The 13,705-nt window shown below is 59.4% G+C and overlaps 1 protein-coding gene across 4 annotated transcripts in view; it reads left to right on the top strand.

The window, feature by feature from the left end:
* Nucleotides 1-13,038, top strand: part of NOL4L (nucleolar protein 4 like) — an 85,298-nt gene extending 72,260 nt beyond the window's left edge. For all 4 annotated transcript variants that reach the window (XM_049650024.1, XM_049650023.1, XM_049650022.1 and 1 more), the window contains 6 exons: nucleotides 312-589; nucleotides 2,613-2,798; nucleotides 2,880-3,071; nucleotides 3,353-3,475; nucleotides 3,794-3,995; nucleotides 8,404-13,038. In XM_049650024.1, coding sequence (XP_049505981.1) covers nucleotides 312-589; nucleotides 2,613-2,798; nucleotides 2,880-3,071; nucleotides 3,353-3,475; nucleotides 3,794-3,995; nucleotides 8,404-8,624 — 1,202 coding nt within the window. In that variant the 3' untranslated portion in view covers nucleotides 8,625-13,038. The remainder of the gene's footprint in view (nucleotides 1-311; nucleotides 590-2,612; nucleotides 2,799-2,879; nucleotides 3,072-3,352; nucleotides 3,476-3,793; nucleotides 3,996-8,403) is intronic.
* The last annotated feature ends 667 nt before the right edge of the window (nucleotides 13,039-13,705 follow it).

Consider the following 13,705-nt stretch of genomic DNA (forward strand, 5'->3'; position numbering starts at 1 on the left):
CACTCTGTCCCGGGCCCTTGAGGCTGGGCCTCCCTCGAGCCTGGATGTGGTGTCACGGGTGTGGAGTGCAGGAGATCACTACGGGCGCTCCACTCCTGATGGCCTGCTTCAGGCAGAGGGGCCCTGTCCCTCCATCGGGCAGGGGCACAGCTAGCCTCTTCGACAGCAGGGCTCACCTCTTGCTCAGAGACGCCTGTGAGGACAAGACGGGGCAAGTATTCCCTGTGGCTGCCGTGGCCGCGGTCCCCCAGGGCGCGTTAGGGGGCAGGAGGGGCTGAGGTGGAGCCTCACACCCAGGCCTCTTGTTCCAGATGACTCCTCCTCTGAGAGTGGCAGCGGCAATGGCTCCTCCACCCTGAACCCATCCACGTCCAGCAGCACGCAGGGCGACCCCGCCTTCCCCGAGATGAATGGCAACGGCGCCGTGGCCCCCATGGACTTCACCGCCACCTCCGAAGATCAGCCCATCAACCTGTGTGACAAGCTCCCGCCGGGCACAGCACTCGGCACACCATCCTACCCCTCGGACGGCTGTGGCACCGATGGACTGCGGAGCCGCGTCAAGTACGGGGTGAAGACCACCCCTGAGGTGTGTGGGGCTGTGGGCCCGCCTGAGATGTGAGCCCCCTGCTTCCTGTACACGTCAGGGCTGCACGAGGCTGAAATGACATTGTGTGTCCCCAGAGTTGTGACGCCAAGTCAGGGAGGAGGCTGTGGCTGCTGTCATTTTCCTGGGAAGGCTCTGGAATAAGAAATCACACAGTGTGTGACCTCAAGCAAGGCCTTCCTTCCTCTGAGCCTGTGTCACCATCTGTAAAGAGGGGTGGGCCCCACCTTAATGAAGGTAGCGGGTGACGTGTGGCCTATTTCCCTCAACCCCCAGCACAGAGTCTGCTGCAAATTACAGCAGCAAAGTGGCCGCTTTCGGCACCAAGTCCCCACCTTTCTCGGCTACTCTGCACGCCTGTCCCCATTTTACAGATGGTGCGGAAAAAGAATGAGGCCTCTGAAGCCCCAGGGATGTGAACGTTTGAAACTCAGTAGGCCAAGCTGATGGGAGGCAGGGGTGGCCACCAGGGAAGTCTGGCTCGTACAGGTGCCCCCACCACCGGGAACTCCCTCCTGCTTTCTGCCCCACCCCCCTCTGCTTGCGCCTGCTGCCTCTGGGCCACGGGGGTCTCCTGCAGTGGTGCGGTGCGTCACTGGGCACTTGAACTCTCTCTGTGCAGGAGCGTTTTCTCCTGCCGGGGCCGGAGGAGGGCCAGAGGTGACTCATCAGAGCCCTACGCCCCTCCGCTCCAGCCGGGTACCCCTACACAGCTTCCCTCCCCTCCCTGGGCCTTTCTCTTCTGCAGAGGGCGTAGGGCAGGTGCCAGTGCTTGCCTCTGATGGCCTGTCTCACGGGAAGGTTCTGTACAGATGAGCGGGTGTTCGGTTGTCACTGTGTGCCTGAGCTCAGGCCACAGAGGTCAGACATAGCTGCCACCTGCACTGAGCAAAGAGCTGCAGAGGGGGAGTTTGCCGCCGTGAGCTCAGGCCACGTGTGTGGGCCGAGGAAGTGAGATGGGAGCACCCGTGCCACCAGCAGCTTGTGTCTCACGGTTTCTGTCTCCCCTGGCCCTGGCAGAGGACTTGGCCGAGGAGCAGCTTGGGAATGGGACTGGCCCAGGGCCTGGAAGGTCTTTCGACTCTCCACTGCGAGTCTGTCATGACCCGGCCGGAGGACCTAGGTGTCTCTGCCCGTTAAAGTCTGTGTGTGGATCAAGAGTTGGGCACCAGGCCGGGGGCCCTGGGAGGTGGGTCACATCTCCCGTGGGATGGTCACAGAGAGTCCTGGTGGCCGCAGCCGCAGCAGGACCGGGCGCCGGTCAGTGTCCATCTTTATCCGTTTGTTCTTCAGCGAGAGCTGTGATCCCCACAAAAAGAGGCTTATTCTCTGAGGTGTTCATGGGGTGGGAGTAGGCAGCTGGGTCCCTCCTCTGCTGAACGACACGGTGACTACCTGGGGAGCTGGGCCTGGTTCCCACTCCCCCTTTCTGCACACACCCCCTCCCCATGATGGGGCTCACGGTGTCTCCCCAGGAGTGGCAGCAGACAGGGGAACCCCAGCCCAGGAGTTTCGGGAATGCGCTTTGCCTGATGGACCTGTCGCCTTGGCTGGTTCCCTCTCCCAGCCCGTCTGTTCCTCCTCCCTGACAGACGGCGCTTACTTGCTGCCTGTGTGACAGCTCGGTTGCCGGCTCGGGCTGCGGCTCCTTGGGGATCGGGGAGGAAAACCCCAAAACCAGAGCCAGCCTTGGCAGAAGCAGAAGAGGCTGGGAACCCTTCCCACGAGTGCCCATCCCTCACACAATGCGGCGGGTCACGCTGTGGGCGCTGCCGCCGAGTAGAGCACTCACACGGGCCCAGATCTCTGCTGCCCTGCCTGCTGCTGCCCCCGGGCATCTCCATTCACGGAGGAAGGGAGTGGAGAGGGGAAGTGACACAGGACCTCGAAACTGTGGCTAGCGCGGCGGTTAGGTGCGCTCACCATCCCGGTGCCCGAGCTCTCCGTGGCTGTCGGAGACCACGAGCGGGCCTGGTCTGACCCTCCGGCCCCTGCCCTCTCTCAGTCGCCCCCTTACAGCTCCGGGAGCTACGATTCCATCAAGACCGAGGTCAGTGGCTGCCCTGAGGACCTGACGGTGGGCCGGGCCCCCACGGCGGATGACGACGATGACGACCACGATGACCACGAGGACAACGATAAGATGAACGACTCTGAGGGCATGGACCCTGAGCGCCTCAAGGCCTTCAATGTGAGCGCCGTGAGGGATGGGCGGGGTGGGGGCCGGGGCCACAGCCGCGGCGGCCCTTCCTACAGCCGGTGTCTCCCACAGATGTTTGTGCGTCTCTTTGTGGACGAGAACCTGGACCGCATGGTGCCCATCTCCAAGCAGCCCAAGGAGAAGATCCAGGCCATCATCGAGTCCTGCAGCCGGCAGTTTCCCGAGTTCCAGGAGCGGGCCCGCAAGCGCATCCGCACATACCTCAAGTCCTGCCGGCGCATGAAGAAGAACGGCATGGAGATGGTGAGCCCCTCGTCCCCGGTCCACCTGCTCCCTCTGCGCCACCCCCCCCGGGGACTCCTGGGTGGCCCCCCTGGCCAGACACTTCCCCTTGACCCTCCCGATGCCCCTGGGAGCAGGAACCACGATCCCTGATTCTCAGAGGAGGGAAGCTGAGGCCCAGAAAGATTATGCGGTTCCATAGATCACGGTCCTGGAGCACACACGCCAGCCCTGTCCCAGCCACCTCCAGGGCAGGGTCTCGGTAAGCCCCAGCACCGGCCCCATCCCCGTTCTGCCTGCAGACGAGACCCACACCTCCCCACCTGACCTCGGCCATGGCAGAAAACATCCTGGCGGCAGCCTGCGAGAGCGAGACGAGAAAAGCAGCCAAAAGGATGCGCCTGGAGATCTACCAGTCCTCCCAGGTACCTGCTTACCCACAGCTGCCCGGGCGTTGTTCCTGGCGTGGCAGGGGTGAGAGGGTGACCGTCAGTCATGCTGGAGACAGCTGGGGACAGGGAGAGAGGGAAAGGCCTTCCTGGGACCCAGACGGAGCTGCAGTGGGGCAGATGAGGTGGGGCAGATGTGGAAAGTCAGAGGGCCCGGTCACACAGGCCTCACAGACCTCGGGAGCCCGGCCTCTGAGAGGGTTTTTGAGCCAGGCAGGAACGGATCCAATCTGCCCCCCAGAGAGATGAGCAGAGGCCCGTAGCTCAAAGCACCCTTCGGTTCCCACTCTGCAGGATGAGCCCATTGCCCTGGACAAGCAGCACTCCCGGGACTCTGCAGCCATCACCCACTCCACCTACTCACTGCCAGCCTCCTCCTACTCCCAGGACCCCGTGTATGTCAACGGCGGCCTCAACTACAGTTACCGCGGTTACGGGGCCTTGGGCAGCAACCTGCAGCCCCCTGCCTCCCTCCAAACAGGAAATCACAGTAACGGTGAGTGGGGGAACCCGGGCTCTCTGGCTCCCTGACCAGAACCCAGGTCTGTGTGTATCGCAGCCTGGAGAAGGGGGCAGGGCAGGTGGGGAGGCAGAGGCCGCGTGGCACAGACACCCGCCCGTTTCACAGTCTTGGCCAGTCCTCAGGTTGGACGGCGAGGAAACCTCAGCTGGTTAAAACAGAGCATACCAGTCCTTTCTCGCCTCCGAGGAGGCTGCCCCAGCGCTCGACTGGATGCGCTGCTGGGCCTCTCCCAGCTCCGGCTCCTCGCAGGCCATCGCAAGCACTGAGTTGCAGCCAAGGTCTTGCTCTGACTTGAATCCTCTCCACACACCTGCTTTACCCCCAGTGACCAGAGCTTGGCGAGGTGGCCGCTGGCCCAGGTCACTCGGAGTTGGTAGCAGAGCCAGCATCAGGCCCGGGCACGGCCCAGTTCAGCAGCTGTGGCCTGCAGAGGGGGCCTGTCTAGTGGCTCTAGGCAGGTCCTCGCCTTCTCCAGGCCTCAGCCCTTGCCCCTGCCCCATCTAGGAGCCCCATCTAGGTCACCTGGGGTGACAGTTAACTCTCTGTTCCCCCAACTCCAACCCCTTAAGCTGGTGATTCCCTTGGTGCCCCTGCAGTACTTCCCAGGGGCCTCTGATGCAGACAGGACATAGCCCAGTATCGGAGAAACGGTCCCTGAGAAGACGCAGACCTCCCTGTGGAGTTAGGAATCACCCTGAGTGGGAACTAGCGTGGGGACCTGAGGCCCATTCACGCTGGGCCCCACTTGAAGCCGGGGTGGGAGCAGCAGGGGAAGAGCAGACTCGGCTGGTGGAGAGCAGCCTGGCAGCCTCGGGGAACGAGAGGGGGGTAGGGTGGGGGGGGGGGGGCGGTGACCTCAGGGCTGGGTGCTTGGAATTGGTTGTGTATGCGGTGGAAGCCACTGATAGGTTTTAAGCAAAGCAGGGCTGTGAACTCTGCTCTGTCTTCGTGGTGAGATCTGAATCAGAAGGGCAGGAGGCAGCGGCTGTGTGCAGTGAGGGTCCTTCAAAGCCAGAGGGGGGAGGAGGAGAACTGAGGGTGACACCAAGTTGCTTGAGGAGTAGGTTGGAGGAAAGTACTGCCCATAGGCCAGGGAACTTTGGTTCTAGGTCTTGGCTGAACGTGCCTGAGAGTTGCTCTCAAGCCCTTGTCCTTGGCTTCAGGAGACCCCTCAACGTTCCCGGGCAGCAAGGGAGGGGCTGGCCCGTACCCACGGCAGGAAGCCCAAGCCCCCTCCGCTCACCTTGCCCCCTGCCACCAGGAAGTGTGTGCAGGTCCCCGGAAGATTCCTGCCTGGGCTTAACTTCTCATCCCTTCCTAATGCCTCTTAACCTAAAATAAGAGGCTGCCTGGCCTTAATCCCTGAAGCTGAAGCCGGAGTGGCCAGCCCCAGTGAGAGGTGGGACCACTGTCCCAGAAGGGTGGCTTTTCTTCCAGGAAGAAGAGCCATCTGACCCCTGAGCAGGGACCCTATTAGAGTATCTGAAGACAGGCCCCAGGGCAGAGAAGTTAGGACCCCCCTAGATATACATGAGGAGCGTGAGGCCCAGTCATTTCCAGGCAGCAGGCTATGGTGACAAGCCCCGACCTGGTCCATGCAGCGTGACCCGTCTCCGGGCTGCAGCTGCCAGGGAGGGTGCTGGGCCTGCTCCCCTCTGCGCCCTATTCACACCTGCCAGAGAGGCTCCAGCAGCAGCCAGATCTTCCTTTGAGGGAGGCAACTGGCTCTGCCCTTTGTGCTTCCCGGGGCCTCCGTTCCCTTCCGTATGCACCCTCCTTCCTTAGAGGTGGGTGGCGAGGTCACTGTAGCAGAGCTCTGCTCATTTACCTCCCGGCCTGGGGCAGCACATGCCCTGCAAGCACTGGGTTGGAGTCCAGCAGCTGTCCACAAGCAGCCGCCCCAGCCCTCCCGCCCTCCCCGGCAGCAGCCAGCCCTGCAAGGGACCCTTCAGTCAGACCGGTGCCTTGGCAGGGCGATGTGTTAGCCGCTCGGAGCTCCTCGAGTTGCTCATCAGCTTGTCATTGGGAGATGCAAATGAGCTTAGATAACATCCGCTTGGCCCCCTCTCCTGGGATGCTGGGCATCTCATGCCCACTCCTGTCCCTCCAGCAACCACACCTGAGTGTCAGCACTAGCGCCTGTGGGAGGATGGCTCCAGAGCAGACTGGCTGCAGGAAATAGGGACATTCTCCTCTCTGGGCTCTAGCTACTGTCCAAGAGAGACAAGAGGACAAGGCTCGGCAATGGGAGAGAGAGGAACCCCAGGGCCCGGTCACACCAACTGTGGCAGGCGGCTCTGGCCTTCATTGTCTGGAAGAGACTGGGAGCCGCTCCAGGGGAAACCAACCCCCCCCCCCCCCCGGCCCGGAGGCAGCCCTGCAGCTTCCAGGAGTCTGCGGAGGCGCCCCCGCCCCCTACCTGTCCCCTGCAGCCCTCTGGCCAACAACAGGGGAGTCCACCACCTGCTTGGCTGCTGTTTCCAGCAACTCACAGCCCTGCTTCTTCCTCCTGCATTTCATTTGAACAGACTTAGCTGCTCCCTTGACTCTCAATTCCAAGGACGGTCCTTAGCAAGCCAGTTCCAAGGACCTGCTTCTTGATGTCCACGTGCTCCGGTCAAAGAGGAAGCAGCCCGTGGGACAGGTGGCCCCTCCCCCCCACTCGGGCTGCACCAGCTTCCTTTAGCAGCAGGTCCAGCTTCCAGTGTCAACCAGCAGGTCACTTCCAGGCACGACGTCTCCACAGACTGGAGCTTGTCCATCTCTCTCTCTGCAGCAGCATAAAAAGTGCCACTGCAGATGCAGTAATGAGTGAAGCTGGCCGTCAGAACCCACGGGGTAGTGGGGAAACGGCTGATAGCCAAGGACAGCCTCACACGCCTGCCTGCCAGGGTGAGACCACCCGGGGTGGAGGGTGGGTAGGCAGGAGCAGGGAGACAGCCCCCCGAGGAGGCTCCAGGTATGCTCCTCCTCCTCTCACTCAACACCTCTCAAGAATGCTTTTCAACTCCCAGGAGCCTCCAGGTCTCCTGGGAGCCCGTTCAGAAAGCCGCCCCCCCCCCCAAACCTGTCTGGAAGCCCTTTCCCAGTGGGCCTGGCAGCTCACGGCCACGCGGAGTGTTTCCCAGGCAGGGCTCAGCCTCCCAGCAGCCTCCTCCTGTTCCGAGGCTCAGGGACGTTGAGCTGCCTGCAGAGTGGCAGAGCAGGCCTTGCATTCAGGCACCCGTGGAGTAGCCTGGGAAAGGCAGAGAGGAGACAGGGCCTGGTGGCCCCTGCCTCACATCCTCCCGTCTGTTTCAGAAAACCTCAGGCTCCTTTTTTGCCGCCACAATTTGGAGGGTGAAGGGGCCTTCTCCAGATAGCACCCCTAGGTCCTGTCCTGACCACTCCGGCCCTCGCACACCTGCCCCACAGCATGGACTTTCCCCTCGCTCAGGCACAGAACACCTCCTCAGAGGAAGGGGGATTCTGCGGCTCCTCGGAAATAGGCTTAGCACCCACAGCACCTTCCTCCATGTGGCACTCCGTGCCAGGCACCCCGCCCCCGCAAGGCACTGTCACCATCGGCCCGGCCTGGCCTCAACCTCTCCCACAGCCAGGCAGGGCACCTGGCCTTCTCCACCTGGACAGAAGTCCCACCCCGGTCTGAGCACCCGCGCGGCTCCACTCTGGACTCCAGGGCTTTCCACACACCCGTGCCTCTCAGGGTGTCGGGTGCCTGCTGCAAGGTGCTTACCATCTCCCGGACAGCCTCCCGGTGCTGGGAGGAACAGCACACCTCTCCGGCGCACGCAGACGCTGATAGCCCACGGCCGTTCTTCCAGGGGGAGCTCTGCTTCACCACAGTGCAGAGAGGCAGGGCAGTTCTTTGCCTTGAGGCCTCCCCCTCGCCCGGCTGCCAGAGCTGGGATACGTGCGCGTTAGGGGAGCGCTGTCCGCCTGAGGGTCCCCAGAGAGCCGTGCAGGTGGGAGACGGGCCGGGGAGCGAGGGTCAGAGCCCCACGCTGGCTGATGTAAAGCCCGTGCCCCCACCACGTCCCACCCTGCCCTAAAGGCAGAGCCGAGGGCCCACATTCACCAAGTGATCTCTGGCAAACCTCGACCTCCAGGTCTCTGCTTCCCCCCCCCCCCACCCCCCCCCGCCACGGTCACCGAGGAGGTCCCCTTCCTTGAGGATCGCCCTGAGGGTTAACAGAGAAGCCCACGTTTCGTCTGCTGGTACCAAGCCCCATTCCGGGCACTGGCATACACCCGTCAAGAGGCCCAAGTGCCTGAGTCACAGCAAGCCCCCAAGACAACACAGAGTGATGGCCTCCGGTGCCATGGGAGGTGTCGCCTCCCCTTTTGCCTCCGCTCCTCACCCACACTCTCCCCTCTACAGGGCCCACCGACCTCAGCATGAAAGGCGGGGCCGCCACCGCCTCCAGCACGCCCACACCCACGCCCTCCAGCAACAGCACCAGCAGGACCATGCCCACCGCCCAGCTCAGCCCCACGGAGATCAGCGCTGTGCGGCAGCTCATCGCCGGCTACCGAGAGTCCGCGGCCTTCCTGCTGCGCTCCGCGGACGAACTGGAAAACCTCATTTTACAGCAGAACTGACCCGCGGCACCTGAAGCGCACTACCCTAGGGAAGGAGGCCGGCCCGGCCCGGCCTCCTGCCTCACCACTTGGTACATTTTGGTTTTTGAAAGAGGTGGGATCCAAAAGAGCGGTTTCTAGCCACACGCCAAGCACCTGCGACTTTGGGCACAAGGACACTTTTTTTTGGAATCTCACCACACGGGTGCTCTGACCTGCTTGGAAGAGGCCATGGGGCAGCTTTGGAAGGGCTGGGGCTCCCCTGACGAGGCGCTGGGGACGCAGCTCTATTTAGAATCATCTTCGTGGACCCTGATGTTAGAATCCCACCCCCAGATAATTACCTTTCAAGTCTTAGGTGAGCAGAATTGCATATTTATTGAGAAAAACAAAGTGGACCCTTTCTTCCTCTCCCCTTAGTAATTTATTTTTCTGAAAATGGATTCTTTTGTGTTTGTACAGATTGCCAGTCTGTGTCTGTCTGATCAGAAGGATGTATCCCTGTGACCTAACATTCCATATCACTACACTGGCGCGGGCTGGGGGAACGGCAGGGCGGGGTGAGGTGGGGCAGGTGCCGGGCTGGCTGTCCCCTTGAGCACCCGGCACAGCCAAGCCGCACAGCCAAGCCGGAGGACCTCGCCCACACCCAATGCAAAGCAAAGGCAAAAATGGCTCCCCCACCCCTATCCCACAGAAGCCCCCGTCACACGGTCACCTGTGTTCTACCTCACACTCCAGCGTGGGCTTTTTCCAGGATGTGCCCTGAGCCTGTTCTGAATGGCTATCTATCGCCCAACTCCCCCACACCATGTGTCCGCCTGGGAGGTAAGTCCAGAGGGGTGGCCAGGAGCTAGAGCCCAGAGAGGGCTTGGACCCTCATGAGCAGCAGCTCGAGGGCACCTGCCCCCAGGGAGCCAGGTCTGAACACTTCTCCACACAGGCCCAGAGCCCTCAGATACCTGCCAGGAAGGGCCTGTTTCTTCAGGGTGAGCCCTCAGCTGTCAGGTAGCCACCAAACAGGAAAAAGCAGCTGCGAGCCCCTGGTTGGACTTGGCAGCTCCCATCCTCCGTCCCCGTGGTTGGAGTAAAGGAACCATCAGAAGTGGAGAAGCCACTTGGGTTCACCTAGGACGCACCCTTCTCGTCAAGGGGCCAGTCCTAGAAGAAACCTGTAATCCCTGGAGTGTGAAAAAGGACAAAAAGAAAAGGCTGGCCCGGTTTCCTTCCTCCCCGATAGGCACTTCTTCTTGCTCAGTGCAATACCTACCAGTGCTGCTAAAACCAGGGATTCACCCAGACCTCAGAAGGCCCAAGGGGCCTCTCCATGCAACACTCCGTAGCCATGACAGCAGCTCTCCGCTGCTTGCCCCTGCCCAGAGCCGGCAGAAGCCCTCTGTTGCCTTTCCTCCCTCAGAGCAGAGAGGCCCCAGGGGAGCCAGGGCTGCGTGGACCCCAGGACGGCCACAGAGAGCCACTCGACCCCAGAGCAGGCGCCCCTTCCCAAACCAGCTTTCTGCAGCCAACCGCCTCCCGGCACCAGTGGCAGACCACCCTCAGGAGCGCCAGGGAGGGGCTCCAGCGCGGAGGCCCCAACACACCTCGGATCCAGGCCCGAGCTGTGGGCCCTGGATCCGGAACCCTGAAAGGTAGGGTGCCCCGCGCCCCGCCCCTTGCTTACTTCCAGCCCCCAGCAGTTCAGGGTGGTCTTTTCTCTCTCAAGTGGCCTCCAACGCCCTACCCAGCCACAGCACCTCTGCCTTCCATCGGACCCATCCCCTGGCCTCCGGTTGGGGCCAGGACACCCGAGACTCCCCTTTAGCACAGCACAAGCTCCAGTGCCCGAGGCCTGTCCCCCAACCTGGCCACCCACATGTCCAGCCCCACCTGCTCAGTGCTACTCCCGGTTCAATTTGTGTAAATATTTATTTTTGTGAGTGAACAATACTACAAAGTAATCAGCAGGTCTTTTGCAAAACGTTCCCCCAGGCAATTTGTGAAAATCCTAAAGTTGAAAACTGGCAGAGACAATCGCCGCCTTAGAATTCTTGATACCAACTGCGTGTCATTTCCCCTCCCGGAGGCAGGACCCAAGCCAGGCACCGTGCGCTTTTCTCACAGACAGGAGAGAGGCAGGCTGGGAGGGGCTGCGGCCGCCACCCACACGCAAGGGATTAGAGCTAAAGATCAGCGTAAGCTCCAGTTGGAAGTCGGCTCTCCTCAGCCGGCCACCTCGGCCTGCCTTAGCACTGGGCAAGAGCGCAGGCACACTCGTGTGAGAGGAAGGCCCCGGGTGCTCGTGGTGAAGGCCCACCGGGGCTCCCCGCGGCCCCTCCGGGACAGTGGATTCTGTCACGGTGACCCCACCGCTTGGGTGGGCCCCTCCGTGAAGCTATGCCTGAAGCCCTGATCATGGCAAAATCAGGAGCAAGTCACTGTGTGGAAACAGGACTCCATTAGCTAGTTCAGTCAGGGACCTTGTTCTGTTTTGCGTTTGTTTTTCAAAGATGCAGCTTCAACCCCTCCCCACTCCTGACTTGGAGGGCACCAAAGAGCTGGTTCGGCTGGACCTAGCTCACTGCCGTCCCTGCCGTCCCACCCGCACCCTCACCCTCACCCCCACCCGCACCCCAGGGACTGCCTTCTCCTAAAGGGAGCTTCCAAGGCCCTGCCCCGCAGCCATTTGAAATTCTGACGGAGGGCCTTGGGGGCGCAGATTCATCATGGGGGATCCTAAGCCAGAAGGTAACTCAAGAGTTAGAATACACCAATTCCAGAGTCTTTGCAGGGGGCTAATCCCAGCAGAAGAGTAGAATCAGGAGAAATGGGAATTTGGTCTTAGTGGTGGATAACTAGACGACCAGTAATGGTGTGACCCATCTGAAATTCATTTTACCATCACCTCCAAGACAGTTTATACCCAAGGGCAGTGTTGAGGGGGAGGGGGACCGAAGGGGGCGAGCAGGGTTTTCAAGGATTTCAAACAGGTGGAACCCGGCCATCCCTATTCCCAAGGGCCACTTACGACTCCAGGGGTGGTTACAGGATTAACTACCAGTTCATTTTCAAAATGCTGCTTTGAACTCAGAGGGTTGATACTTTTAATTTGTAATTTTTTGTAAAACTTTTTACAAGATAGTAAAGTATTTCACCAGAATACCAGTTTCAATCCGTCCATGGTCTGATTTTTATATAATTTAGTGGTGCTTTAGAAACTTTGTTTTTGTTGTTTCTGAGCTAAACAGCTCAATCCTTTTTCGCCTGTATCTACCTAAGACCAATGTGAACCTTTGTATTTTTGCTCCTAATTTTGGACTCAGTGAAAGTGTACTGTTTACATGTACAGATGCCCCCGTCCCTGTGTGTTCCGCAAGACTCGCTCTTGAGGAGGAAGGGGCACCTCACAAAGCTCATCTGCTTAGCAAAGCCACAAAACAAAAACCTCTCACTTTTTACCTGTGTTTCCACCTAAAAACAAAAGCAAAAACCCTACGCCACATAGAACTCAGATTTGCTGAAAAATACTTTTCTAAGCTCAGAAAAATCTCCGTGCGCCAGATGGCCCACAGGCCTCTGTCACGTGGTCCATTGAGGAGCAGGGGTCAGAGCAGACACTTCCCAGGGGCTGCCGGCGGGGCACCTGCGTGGCCTCTCGGAGAGCGCGAGCAGGACTTGACTGCAGGGCTGTGGGCCGGTGTAGTTCTTCCAGCAGCCCGGGAAGTGGGGAGGTCAAGATGACCCTTGTGACCTTCAGGGTCAAGCCGCCCAGGATTCAGGGACGACCCAAGAGGCTGTCAATCCTCTGGCATAATTTAGACATGTTTCGGAAGAGCGCAAGTTCCCCATCCGAGATGAGGTTTTAGGACTCGCCAGTGCAGATGGTACAAACATTCTTCAGGGTTCCCCTGGAGGCAGCTTGTTCGCGAGGCATCACCCTCTGAGGAGGGGCAGGGGGCTCCAGACGGTAAGCATATGGCACTTGAGGCAAACGGCGGGCGGCACCAACTTTTAAAGGTGACTCTTTATTACTTAATCAATGGCTACACCTCTAAATTATATTTTTACAGATATGCACCTATGCAACTTAACGTGGCTCTTCTAAGCAGGTGAGGACTTCCTCCTCAACGCTCTATAAAAATTATTTGTGTTCTATATAGTGAGTTTTTTCCAGTAAATGTGGCTTAATATTTTAATTCTTAGACTGTGTCTTCTTTATGTGATGCAACTAAATTCTGTTTTGTTTGTGGAATGACTAGCACAGGCCAAGTCCCTCTCCCTCACTTAACAAAAGACCAATGAGCTGTTAATCGAGCTGTTATCTCCATGGTATTACTTGCTAAATGCACTGATTTCATAAGTATGTGGAATCCCTTTTCTTTTGAATCTGTATATCATATATAAGACTGAATCTACTTAATAAACACTGAATAACAAATCAGACGCTTCATTCCCACCGTGTCCTCTCAACAGCCCTGCCAGCCGACTCTCTCCCACAAATCTAGTTCGGCACCGACAGACATGCCCTTCTGCTAGGAGACCACCTTTTCCCGGCCCACGCCCTAGCCCACCACCGCAGGCCCTCAGTCAACTGTTCTCGAACAAATAATCCTGTCCTTTCAACAGCCAGCCCGTCAGAAAGAGAAGGAAACGAACCTTACTGGTACTCATCAGGTGTCCGGTGCGGGAGGCACCTTCCCGGGGGTGCACACCAGTCACCCCGCAAGGTCCCTCACACGCGGCCTCTGCCCTCGCCCCGGCGCACAGCTCTTCGCCGGCCGAGACCAAACTCACACGGACTGGACCCGCTAAGTGCTGGCTTGGAAAACTGAGGAAACACCATCCCTGATCCTGAACCTTCTGCACTTGACGTCCGACTCGACCCCAAACTCCCAATCCCACCTTAAGGGAAAAGGGCAGTTTACTTGTGCGCAGTCTTTTTTTCATCCTACATAGATCATTTAGGCTAACCCTGGAGGAAAACTTGCAGGAATATGGCTTGGGGCTAACCTGTCATGAGTTCTTAAAAAAATTCTGAATTACAAGCGTTAAGTGTCAGTTTTACTGTTATAATGTGTGTGTGTGTGCGTACAGACACAGACACA

This window comes from Panthera uncia, assembly GCF_023721935.1.
Source record: "Panthera uncia isolate 11264 chromosome A3 unlocalized genomic scaffold, Puncia_PCG_1.0 HiC_scaffold_11, whole genome shotgun sequence".
NCBI lineage: Eukaryota > Metazoa > Chordata > Mammalia > Carnivora > Felidae > Panthera > Panthera uncia.